General features: G+C 38.7%; 1 protein-coding gene across 10 annotated transcripts; it reads right to left on the bottom strand.

Annotated features, from left to right (window-relative positions):
• Window positions 1-1274: 1274 nt before the first annotated feature.
• tmem267 (transmembrane protein 267) lies at window positions 1275-6784 on the bottom strand. 10 transcript variants are annotated; one of them, XR_003833214.1, is made up of 5 exons: window positions 6663-6784; window positions 4709-5161; window positions 3455-3827; window positions 2893-2991; window positions 1275-2285 (listed from the first exon to the last, which is right to left on the bottom strand). XR_003833214.1 is itself a non-coding variant. In XM_029445257.1 (4 exons), exons 2-3 carry the CDS (start codon window positions 5102-5104, stop codon window positions 3492-3494), a joined length of 732 nt encoding a protein of 243 aa, XP_029301117.1. In that variant the 5' UTR covers window positions 5105-5161; window positions 6663-6784; the 3' UTR covers window positions 1275-2991; window positions 3455-3491. The 10 variants fall into 10 exon arrangements, 5 of the variants coding, with proteins under 5 accessions (XP_029301117.1, XP_029301116.1, XP_029301115.1 ...); XR_003833213.1 differs by having other exon boundaries at window positions 3187-3827; XR_003833212.1 differs by having other exon boundaries at window positions 1275-2991; window positions 3187-3827.
• Between the last annotated feature and the right edge of the window lie 5808 nt (window positions 6785-12592).

Genomic DNA, 12592 nt, shown 5'->3' on the forward strand with positions numbered 1-12592 from the left:
ACAAAATGACTTGTTGCTGCGGCTGAAGCACTTGAAGATGCTGAATCACCTGCATCAGGACGATGCACCTTGCCTGTCGCGTCAGATTGTTCATTTACTTTTCTTTTAACTGACCCTGTCTTTAGCCATCGATCCAACTTGTCAGTGGACCGCTCAAATTGACCGCTCAGATCATTTATGACGTAAGAATGTAAAACAAACTAGGCTACATCTATGCTACACTCTACACTAGTAATTTTTTAACAGTTTGAACTTATAATTAATTTCAAACGTATTGTCAGAAACATCAGTGGACTCCTCTACAGCTAAGCCTCCACATGGTGCCTTATGAAGGGCTTCATCCAGCTGGGCGAGCACATCCTGGGTGAATATTTCACTTTTCTTTGTGGCTGATGATGCTGACATATGTATTTGCTTTATTTTAATCACAAAGTTCTTCTTTTTGTTTTCCCTCAAGTTAAGTTTCAGCTCCTGCACTCATGCACTCCCCGACAGCCCCTCCATCAGTGAATGTTTTTTTGTGTAGACCCAAAATCCAAGCAACTCTGAGGGAACATTCATGAGCACGTTGTTGGGCAGTGAATGAATGGGTCAGGATCCTGCTGGATTGATCATATTGGGCTCTGTGACCTCAGTTCAGACTTGAGTGGGTATGTTTGGTCAAACATTTTGTGCTTTGTCTCCATGGCGTTTCACATTGCCACTTTTAATGGATGGCTTAACTCGCATGCAATTGGTCTGCGAGTTTCCTGAACCTAAGCCAGTGCTGTAAAAACGAGAAAAGCTGCGTATAGTAGTATAGTATGTCGTAAAAAATACCATTAAAAAATTAATAGAAAATTATGTTGTATAAATGTCAGTAGTGTATGCCATGAAAAGTAGTATAGTAAGGATTTCACAATACCAAAATTAATAATAAATCCAATGTATTTCAACCTACACTCCTTTATCACCGTTTCACCTTCAATATTCCCTCTAATATCTCCTTTATATTGCTGTAAAGAAATCTCCTTCAAAACAACTGGATTTATTCAGATTTCTCACCAAAAAAACTACATTTTACAAGAATACATTTGAACACATCATGATAATGTTATAATTTACCCTCGCCCAATAGTCATTTTAACTGAAAAGAGATTGGACACACGATTATGCTACTATATGAAACATTTCACAAAAAGGATAGTTTAGTTATAAAAGTGTGCCATAAAAATTGTCAAAAGAAATTCAAAAATCATAACACAGTATTAAGCATATATTGATGGACAAACACAGAATGTATACATATATATTTTATTGAGATAAAAACACTACATTAAAACGGTCTAAATCTGTCCTTTACTAATATTGAAATCAAAACATGGTCATAGAAACAGTCAACAAATACAAAACATAATTTAAACTTAATGTGCAAAATTCAACGTAATATTGCATAATGAAGATCACGTTGTAAACATAAGCAGCAGTAAAATAGATGTTTTACTCAAAATGACACTGGCAACTAAAAATGTGACGTAACCACTGTGAAACCTCTTTCTGAAATTCATCTACAAACACATTTTTGAATGTAAGTCACATAAAACTGTTTTCAATTCTGTCCCAATTTAAAAAGATAAAAGCAGACTATTAGAAAGCTCGAGGAGTCCACCATCCCTTTTATATTTAAAGTAATTACATTCAAATAACAACATAATAAGTTCCTAAAACCCACTATATTACAACATATAATGCATCATGTATGAGAGTAAACAATGCTGTTCAGGAATGAATATGTGAGTCTACATCTAAAACAGTGTAATGACGTCCTACCTCTAAATGTTCTGTTCATGATTATAATAATAGGAATGTGCGATAAATAGTTTGAACAAACAGTCCATGTCCTTCTACAGGTCATGGGTTCACTCGCTGAAAAGCCAGCTGGGACTTTCAGTTTGTAGTATGTACTGTATTAATCATTTAATTACAGTAGCATAACAACTGCAGCGGAACAATATACAACAAGTAAATGCAATTTTCTTTTTCATTTTATATTTCCTAAATCAACAAGTTATATGAATATATTACTAGCAATGGACACACTAGTGAACAATCCATTCCCTTGAATGTTAACTTCAAATATAATGATCCAGCATCTCTCTTATCCTTTCTGTGATTGATGTACAATAGAGAGGTCGCATGGGACACCACATACACCTATCACACTGACATTAAAGTACAAAATAATAATTTCATCCTTTGCTTTTGCTGCAACAGCTGAGCCAGATCCGTCAAACAATAGTTTGAAACTGTAAAAATAAAATCAGTTTGTCATTGGTGCAGTGGGAAGCCAGAAAACTAGCCAACAATCTGAATTGTACAGCATCTTGAACACAGCATATCTTAAAAGTGGAATACTTCTCATTCCCCAGGTTGATTTATGCACACAGTGTAAGAGCCTTTTCACATTTTAAAAAGTACAGAACTTGGAAGAAGGTGTTTCTTCCCCCCCCCCATGGTAAATCCAACAAAGCCAGAGGCTGCACATCTTTAGCAACACGGGAACTAACACCAGGTAACACAGCCACAACATCCTGATCCATAACCACGGCCGACGTGGTTGGCACTGAAACCTCTGATTTGCAAAAAGTGTCTCCTCTAGGAAAAGTTAGATTTGAGTGGACAATAAGACTCATCCAAGCAGCAAAGGCAGAGCAGTGACAGTAACAGCCAAAGATTAAAGGTGGATTTGTCATTTAAAACTCACTCTACAGATGACCTGACACACAATACATTCAATTTCACTACAATGGGAGATGATTCATTTTAAATGCACAATTGAATAACATACTGTTGTACTGAGGGTGAAAGTGACACTGACAACAACATGTCAGTGTCACACAGCCTGTGGTTTACCTTTGGTTGACTTTTCCTTGAGTGTTTCTTAGGACGATGACGGATGGTGACAGTACAGGTGAAGGTTGGTTACAGAGAAATGAGAGGAAGTCTCGGGTCCTGTGTCGGGGATTAAGTAGATGAACAAAAAGCAGGCACGCCTCTGCAAAACGATATGTCAAAGTTTTAAAGGGTCACTACATAAATATTAAACACAGTTAGAGATAAGCATCAGATAAGTGAACAGGTTTCTGATACATTTCCATAATACCAGAAAAGAAATCTCAAAGTAAGAAAACCATGATTGACACTCACACTGGACGTTTTCCAAAAGCTAATTTATTATTTTACAGATTTCTTCATCCATGGAAACTCAAATGTTTAAGTTTTTTTGTTTTCCGTTATCATAGTGACAGTTTTCTCATCCTTGTGGCTGGAGAAAAAAACAACATTTCTCTTCACCTAAACTGAAAAAAAACATGTTTTCAGTTAATCGGTCACATGTTTTCTCCAGTAATTTCAAGTATCTAAAAGTGGTTTCAAACAGCTAAGGACATTTTGTAGCCCGCAGGCGATCCCGTACCAGATCAGAACTAGGCGTCGTCGTCACTACGGCGACTTTAAACATCGATGGCCACCCCGTGTTTGGTGGAGATCACGTCCCTGGTTCCAGTCAGATACATGAGCACTGAACACAGGTGAGGCAGCGTCGCCGTGGTGCTGACGTACAGCCAGTAAGGGAGCGGTGCCGTGTTCCCAAACGGGCACACCCACAGGCCGTGGCGCACGGCGTCCCGGACGTGATGCGTCGCCATGGAAATTAAAAGCATCCACGGCAAGGAACACCACGAATCTTTGAGGCGTCCGATCCACATGAAGAAGCGGAGGGAGAGACAGAGGACGGGGATGAGAGAGGAACAGTGGAGAGGAGGACGCTGAGGGAGCGAGACAGCAGCCTGGAAGAAAGTGGGAGAGGGAATTACCCCGGAGACTTTTTGTAAGATGTTCCTCAGCTAAATAATCTCCTTCCACAATCTCCAAATGTGTTCAGCAGAATGATTGTTCTTCCAAAAATGTATTCAGTACTTAAAGTTTTGTGCAAAGTTGAAAAACACATTATTGTTGCTCCGTCAAACTTTGAGTTGAAACCTATTGTCTGCACCATGTGCAGGTTTTCTTTGATTTGAAACAAAAGGAGGTCAAAAGGTCAATTCAAATGTTTCAAATGAACCCAGAATGTAAAAGTGTTCCAAACTGCCTTTTGGTGACACTGAAGAGAGCCCAACTGATACCTGACATTTGATTTACAGTTCATCTCCACTCCCTGGTATTGTTTTCTTATCCTGTGGAAGCTGCTTTCAGTAGAAATGATATCTAAAGCAAAGACACACAAGTGCCCTGAACTGGATGAAGGATAAGGATCAGTGTTCGGAACCTTGGTTTAATCATCTCAAAAATAATCTGAATATTGCTACAGACTAAAGATGGCTGGTGCCAAACAAACACATCATTACGCAAACACCTACGAACTCTGACAATTGGCAAACGCTGACAGAATCATGCACTCATTGCATCATGGACTGACGACATTGATCCGCATGACAGAGCAGAAAGTCAGGATTTACTTTGCATTACATTTTTTCTTCTTTGTTTTCATGTTTAATCTGCTTCAGCCTTGCACAAATCTGACCACACAGAAAGAAGAAGAAAAGTAGCCTGACCCATTCACCAAAATCCACATGAATTATTTACGCACTTTTGGAAATTTGTTATGTTTGGTAAATTTTTAGTCTTATCAAATATGCAGAAGAACCCTGAGTAGGGGTGCAGGTCTTACCTTGAGTGACAGGGATCCAGCCATATAGAAGTGGTCCAGGTCTATGATTGATGCCAGGAGACCGGCAAGCAGCACCTCATAGAAATCACTCTTTTTCCTCAGTCCAATAACAACCGCCCATGACCAAAGCCCCACCAATCCATGCGTGGCGTTGTCCAAGGCAGCGCGCAGCCACAGGTGGTTCTGGATGACGGACAGCTGGAGGGCGTGGTCCGCCACCACACAGAACATACCGAGTCCTGCCGACGCCAGCAGAGAGGCGGAGCTGAATGTCTGTAGGAGGGCCTGAGCTTTCTCCGTCTCTACAGCCAGGCTGAGAGGGACGGGAGCACCTTCTCCCCTGAGGCCCACCCCCAGTAACGGGGACGAGTCCAGCTTGGAGTAGAATCCTTGCATGTTGACGGATGGCTGTGGGGGCCAATCGTCACTGAAGGTCAGCAAGAGTCAGCTGGACTGGAGAAGGAAGGAAGGAGAGAGTTTAATGAGGGAAAATGAAAGGAGAATAAAAGTGGAGCATGACTGCTGGAGATAAGTCTGGGTTGGGAAAAATCATAAAAAGGCTCTAGAGAGGGAGGCAACAAATAGAAAAGATTATTGTATGCAGTAGCTGAGACATCATGCATGAGTCACTTGCATGAAGTAATCCGAGCGCTCTCTGGGCCTGTTGTGTTAACACAAAACATGCATATAGTACATTCCATGTAGAAAAAATAAATGGCTGTGAAGATGTGTACCTTTGAGTTTGTACAATATTCTCTTTGGATCTACTAGCGTTCTAGTAAACCTTGAAACACCTCCTCTTTTCAAAAAAAGAAATACGGATTGTTTTGCGATCATTCAATACATGAGGTTTTACAATGTGCCTTTGACACTGTGCATCAAGAAAAGAAAACTATAAAGAAATTAAATATAAATGTTCTTGTTATTCAGCCCAGGTTTGAATCCGACCTCCGAGCTGCATGTCATCCCCTCTCTCTTACCCCCTGTCCTGTCTATCTACGGCTGTTCTATAGAATAAAAGAAAAAGCCCAACAACTAATCTTAAAAAATATAAAGTTGCTGTCAACACACACTGAGATGTGTGCTGTCTTTATTTGTGAGACACTAATACAGATTATATGAATAAAACATCCCAGTAAAATGCTTTTTCTGTGTGCTGCTTCTTCACTGAAGCGTTGCAGCACCGCAATTGGCAAAAGAAGACACTTACACACATTTAAAAACACACTGTCACAGAAGTCTTAGTGTGAAGGTTAGCCCTGTAACTCTACAGCTTCAAGAACAATGAAGGCAAAAAGCCTGAGACAACATTTCCATATTCTAGTTCCGCACTTCCTATCCAAACCCGGCGTGTTCATCTGAGAGACTGCCTTTTAAACCCGGAGGGAACATAAAATAGGTCTCTGTCTCTCATGCAACTGAGTGAAATGTAGGACAGATTCAACTAGCAGTCTATCTGAATGCATCTCATCGTTACCAGATGCTGATGTAACAGCAAACATAATCCTCTAACGTTATGCCCCGAAGTATGAAATTTTAATTAGCTAGCTAGTTATTTTTGTCACCTGCTGTTAGCTCGCCGTGATGTGTTGTAACGTCAGCATGGCTAACTAAGCTACGGTTAACTTCACTTTTATTCGTCTGACATTCACAAGTCAACGGTAGAGCGGTTACAAAGAAAGACATGTTACATAATCTTATCTTACCGAGCTACAATAACATCCTTGACGATAACAGTTGGTCGGAGCTAACTGGCTAACAATGACAGAGAAAGATGCCGTTTTGTGTAGGCGGACAGCAGCTGTCACGATTAGCTCTGCTATAGCTTTAGTGAATTACACAACATGACACGCTTTGCTTGCTATTAAAACGTGTTATTCAATTGTATATTGGCTAATTTAAATGTTGTTCAGGTCATTTTTATCAACCGGTTGATAAATATAGCGACACTCACCCCATGCCCTGCATTGGTTATCAGACCGGTCCGCTAGGCTTGACACTTCTTCTGTTGTCTGTAGTTGTAGGCTACTGATGGTCGGCGGCGCCTTGCTGCCACCCACAGGTCATGGATGGAACAGCAAAGGGGAAAATGATGTGTAGTTTTATTTCTTATTAAGACATTTCATGAAGAATGATGCATTTAACACACATATGAAAGAACACCAACTCTGGTATTTTTTAATTTATCCAACACTTTCTCAGAAGGGATGAGAAAAAAGGACACAAAAAGGTGTAAAAAAGGGTTTTGTATCAGCCTTTTTAGTGTTAACTCTTTAATATGATGCAATTTAAATAGTTGTTCCTCTTTATTATGATGTAATTTAATTTAAAGTAAATGCTATATTGAACACATAACACTATAGGTTATTATGATGTGTTATTATCAAAATAAAATTCAGTAGTGGTCTTTTTAAGCTTCAACCAATTTTAGATTAAATATGAACATTAAATTATAAGGATTTAGTCAAACATGTCAATATTCTTATACATTTTGAAAGAGACTAGCTAATGAAATTAATCATGTATTTCTCCACTGTGGTTGGTATTCAGGTAATCTATGGGATAATGGACTACTGAAGGATTAAACATTATAAACACAAACTAAGACCAAACATTACTGAATGTTCATTATTTAACTCTGGAAGTGTTATTTACTGATCAGTCTTAAATGTTGTAGTTAAGCATGAAGTGATAGCTAAATGAAAGGTCAGTGCAGCGGTGATATAAACCTCCAGTAAAAAGGGATATTGGAAACATTGAAGTGTGTGAATAATCCTCTCTTTCAGAGACTGTACCTTGCACAGGATGGACTACATAGTGACACAAGAGAACTACGACTCTATCCTGCAAAAACATGCCATGATTTCTGGTCAATCATAACCAAAGGTGGAAAAGCGACTACAAAAATTCCTCTACAAAGAAACATTGATCATGGTCGAGGGAAGTAACATTACAAATGTCAGAATTTCTAGAGGGACAGAAAAAAGTAACATAAATACAGTACATATAATTATTAATGAGGTCATTGATAGTCCCCCGTATATGTTATTAAGAGTAATACTTTTTTATTAGAGAACTGTAGCATGTATTAGCTACAGCAGAGTCATTTCATCAAGGCGTTTACAGAACAAAAACATTTAATTTGAGGAGCTGCAGTCTTTCTGGGCACCACTCGAGGGTGATAGAGACCACACAATGAAAACAAATATCTGGGCACTAAACCTTGTAGCTCACTACATACTGTAACCGGAGAAGTCACTTTCTGAGGAAATTGAGGTGAGAATGCTGAATATTAAAAAACAAACATTTTTTAAGGTAAAAACAATTCTCTTACAAAAGTATAAACTGTTTCAGGATCCAAAATGTGCTTGAGACTAATATAATAAAAGTTCAGTATATACAGGTTTTCTTAAAATAGTATTTTTATTGTATGAATATGGCAGACTAATCCCAATATTGCACCTCGACTGTCGGATAATCTTGGCTCCTATATTTAAAATTAGGCAAACCTGCAGAGAGAAGGTTTTGTTAAACAGGTGTGCTAGTTCAAATAATAATTAACACGCAATGAGTTTCAATTTCACCATTCATGTAAAAATCCAAGTTTTATAATGTCTCTATTAAAGATCCAAGATTGTAACTGTTTAATCTCTTTTAATGGGGTGTCTTTCATGAGCCTGGTTGTCTTTATTGTAAATGTAAAGTCATTTAGACATTCAAATACAATTCTGTGGTTTGCTTTCTGTCCATTCAAGCTCCGTCTGTCCTATGACAGTGTATTTAGGGATTTCTTTTGCAAGCTTGCTCCTCATTGTCCCATTGAGCACCACATTTCCTGATTTATTTATTTTTTCTATTTCTGTGTTTTGAATGGTGTCTACAGTTGTTTTGTAATTTGAAAGATGTGTCTGCTTCTGTTTCAGAGAAACCTGGAGATAAAGTGCCTGACGATGTGCTGAAATGTTTTTTTCAGATCCAGAAAAGCAATAACACAACATGACTCACCAAACATATTTGGCATTTTGGTCCGTTCTTTGCGAGAGTGAGAAGATCAATGCAATCATGAGAATGACAATTTGGATAATTAGTCTGCAGTGAGTAACGTCTCAGACACCGATGGTGTAGCATCAATTGTTGTGAATGGCAACAATGACTCACAACATCGACTCTCATTTCGTGGCACTGACTTCAATTTCCAAAGACTGTGTTGTGTTTAATGCTGACAAACAATTGGTGAACCGGTTCTGTGATTGGTTGATTTGAGAGACAAATATCATCAGTATTCTAAGAGCTCACTACAAAATGCCTGCCAAAATGTTTTTTTTGGTTTTTTTTATGAGCAGTCCTTTCAGGTCATAATTTGAATGAGAGGTGATGGAAACAAAGGTTCATATAAATAAAAGAAGAGACCAACATTTTGGGTTTGCCTCTAATATACTTAAACAGTAGCAAATGGTTGCTAATGCAATGTGACATACTGCTATTGTGCTCCACTCCCTTTAGCACAAAGCAAAGGAACTGTGCACCGTCCATCAGGATGGGGGATTTAATTGATTTGCGGGTCACATGAGGACAGAGCAGATATGAAATCAGAGAAGTGGGATATACCATTCGTCTAAATTATTCAGCACCATGGAGACAGGAGCACAGAGAGAGAGACTACGAGTGTGTCAGCACCACAGACAGCGCACAGTGAAGGAGGGTGCCTCTGCAGCCCTCCTGTGGTCAAATGCAGGATCAAAAATCAATCAAAAAATCTATTTATAGTTTTTCCTTTTGTCAGTTTAAAGTTATGAAAAAAGATAACTGTACACACATTCATTTTTCCTTTTCATTTCTTTAAAATTAGTATTTTTTCATACACAAATGAATAAACGTTATTTAACTGTATCTAACATATTAAGATTGCTCTGTAAATTAGGCATAATCTGTTTTTCAATAAAATCTTTACATAAAAGTTATGAAAAACATTGCTATCTTAGACTATGCACCACTGCAAACTACAACCTCAATAATAAACTTAGAGACAAATTAATACCTCTCTGAGTGTCAATCAAAACTAAACATTAACACCTTTGTAAAGGTAGTTTAATAGCACAGCCGTTGTACTGGGTTGCATTACAGGTGCACGTAATAAAGTGGCCGCTGAGTATATTCAAATTCTAACAGAGATATCAGAGTATTGGAAGTATTGGAAGAATTGGAACACTTCCTTATTAGTGTGTACGGCACCAACACAACTATGTTGGAACAGGTTTTGGGAAAACTAAACCACACACTGCTGCCAAAAGCACAAGTGTACATAACGTGCTTTGATGTATTTAATACAGAACTCTTTGACGTTTTTCAGGCCAAGTTCCCCTTAGCTGAAAGAGAGATAACATTGAGTTGCATATTTAACTTGCGAACTGGGCCAACAAATAATGCCATAAACATACTTATTTTATGGAACGTGCAATAATAAGCAATTCAAATAATAAAACCTAGCCGTAGCTAACTAGCTCACCGTTATGGATAGGTGGTGCACAATGATTTAACAAAGCTGCCTCACGTGATTGCACGAGAATTCATGTTGTGTAAATTAAATGACTTGGGTTTTTTTTTTTTAACAAATAGACCGTTTTATCTTTGCTACTAATAAGTTGGATTCATGTTTCTGTAATGTGTTTTTTCAGACATATTGAAGTTTTTGAAATCATTTATATAAAAAAAAGAAACATTATCAAGAGTCCCCCTGCAGTAACTCTGAAGACCTACATACAAACATACCTTTTTATGTTGCATGCAATAATAAGTTATTAATAATTACAGTTACTAAGCAGTAGCTACCTGGCTCGCTGTTATATATATATATATATATATATATATATAGATATGTGCCACACAGGGATGTAGCTCAGGTTAGCTCGCTCACGTGGTTGCACGAGGATTCATGAGTAACAGTCACACGATCATCAATGCTGTGTTAATTAAATCACAAATAGACTGAGTTTATCTTTGCTAATAATATGTTATAATAATGTGTATTTTCAGACATATAAAAAAAAAAATAGTTAAGAGGCCCCGCTGCAGTAACCCCCCCCCCCTAGGGATCAACCCCTGTTAAAAACCCATGACTTAATGTATATGTGGCTTCACAAATGTGTGAAATAATGCCCGGAAGAAGGAAGAATCATAAGAAGATGACGTTTGTAAGAAAGATATGTGCGTTGAGGTAGTGGGAATGGAAGTTCAAACACTGAGAAACAGAGTAAACAGTGATGGAGCAAAGATAGACAGGCGGGCAGAACTGAGAGGGAAGGAGAGATCGTGTCATTCATCCAGTTATCAGTGAAAGGTCAAGCTAGTCATTAGAGCAGAGGAAGGCTGATGGAACTGACAGGCTCAGGATGGCAAATCAACACACACACACACACACACACACACACACACACGCACAAACACACTAATGCGCACACACTCCTGCCTATATAGAGGTTAATGTGGATCACATCCTGGGTGCAGAGGGTTCGGTGGAAATATCAGGTGAAAGGTTCATTGATGCTATTTATTAACTTTAAGAGCAAAAATACATTTTCTCTGACTATTTACAACACAGCTAAGAAGAAGAAGAAGAAGAAGAAGAAGAAGAAGAAGAAGAAGAAGAAGAAGAAGAAGAAGGACGATGTAAGACTTGTCCTCTCCAGTATTACAACGTGTTCTCTTTACCCTCCTTGTTTATGTCATGCCCTGTCATTGTAAATATTAATTTGGTCCTCATTGACACCGGACGGGCCAGTATAAGCAATCATACGTGCACGCACGCCTGCACGCACACACATAGAGGTCTCCAGCTGGCAGCTATTAGATGGTGTATTGATTTGTCCTCGGTCTCCAGGTCGGCCTGCCAGAACTTGTCAGAATATTGAAAGAAAGAGAGCTTGAGAGAGACAGTGAGGCAGATTAAAGAGAGAGGGAGGCACAGAGAGCGAGAGCTAAAGGTCAACAGGAGAATTTTGACCAACCGTACATCTTTTGTTCTCATTTTCTTGTTGAATAGATCAGGCTGAATGTTAATATTGCATTCATTTGAGAAAGTCAACTGTGGAGATTTGATCATTTGAAATAGACGATCATCCAAGTTTTAAAATCAGGATAAAATTATAAATTTTTGTGTGTCTTGTGGCACCGGTCAGATTTCAATGCAGCAATGTGCCAGTGTTCCCAGATACCAGCAATTACTTGTGTGGTAACATGTTATCATAACTAATAGAAATGATGGCCAAAACTACACAAATACGACATAACAAAGTGGAATTATTCTTTGAGGTTAGGGAAAGATCAAAACATTTCCAAGAGGCACACACAGGTGTTTTGCAGGTATTTGACAACAAACATGTACAAGAGTTCTCTCTTGCTGCTTTCAGATCGGCTCCATAAGAATCTCTTGAGCAACTCTGAACAATAAACCAGAACAATGAGGAGAACGTTGCAAAGCTGCAGAATGGGTTGATCTTTGGGAGCGGGAGCATCAGGACTTATAATAACATGTTGGCAATCAAATCCCTTTTTCCTCCGGCAGTAAATGGCCGTTATCAGCGTCCGAGATGTGGGATAAAAGGGGCATGTTACGACTACGAGTAGGTTCAAAATGCTGTAATCATTTATTCACATGGTTGCTCACCGATACGAATACAAGAAGGCGGTGACCTCCAGCGGCAGTGGTCATTAAGTGACGCAGTATAAAGAGTGCTTAGGGTGGAAGGGAGGGGAGGACAGACACTTTCACCCCGGAGACCAGTCAATGTTGACTTATCTTAAGTGACGCAGCTTAGGTAATCAAAGTGATGTAAGATACGGGATTTACGCAATGTTGCATTACGTAACAAACGTAGGCATACTTTT

The sequence above is a fragment of the Cottoperca gobio genome, chromosome 12 (assembly GCF_900634415.1).
Source record: "Cottoperca gobio chromosome 12, fCotGob3.1, whole genome shotgun sequence".
Classification (NCBI taxonomy): Eukaryota; Metazoa; Chordata; class Actinopteri; order Perciformes; family Bovichtidae; genus Cottoperca; species Cottoperca gobio.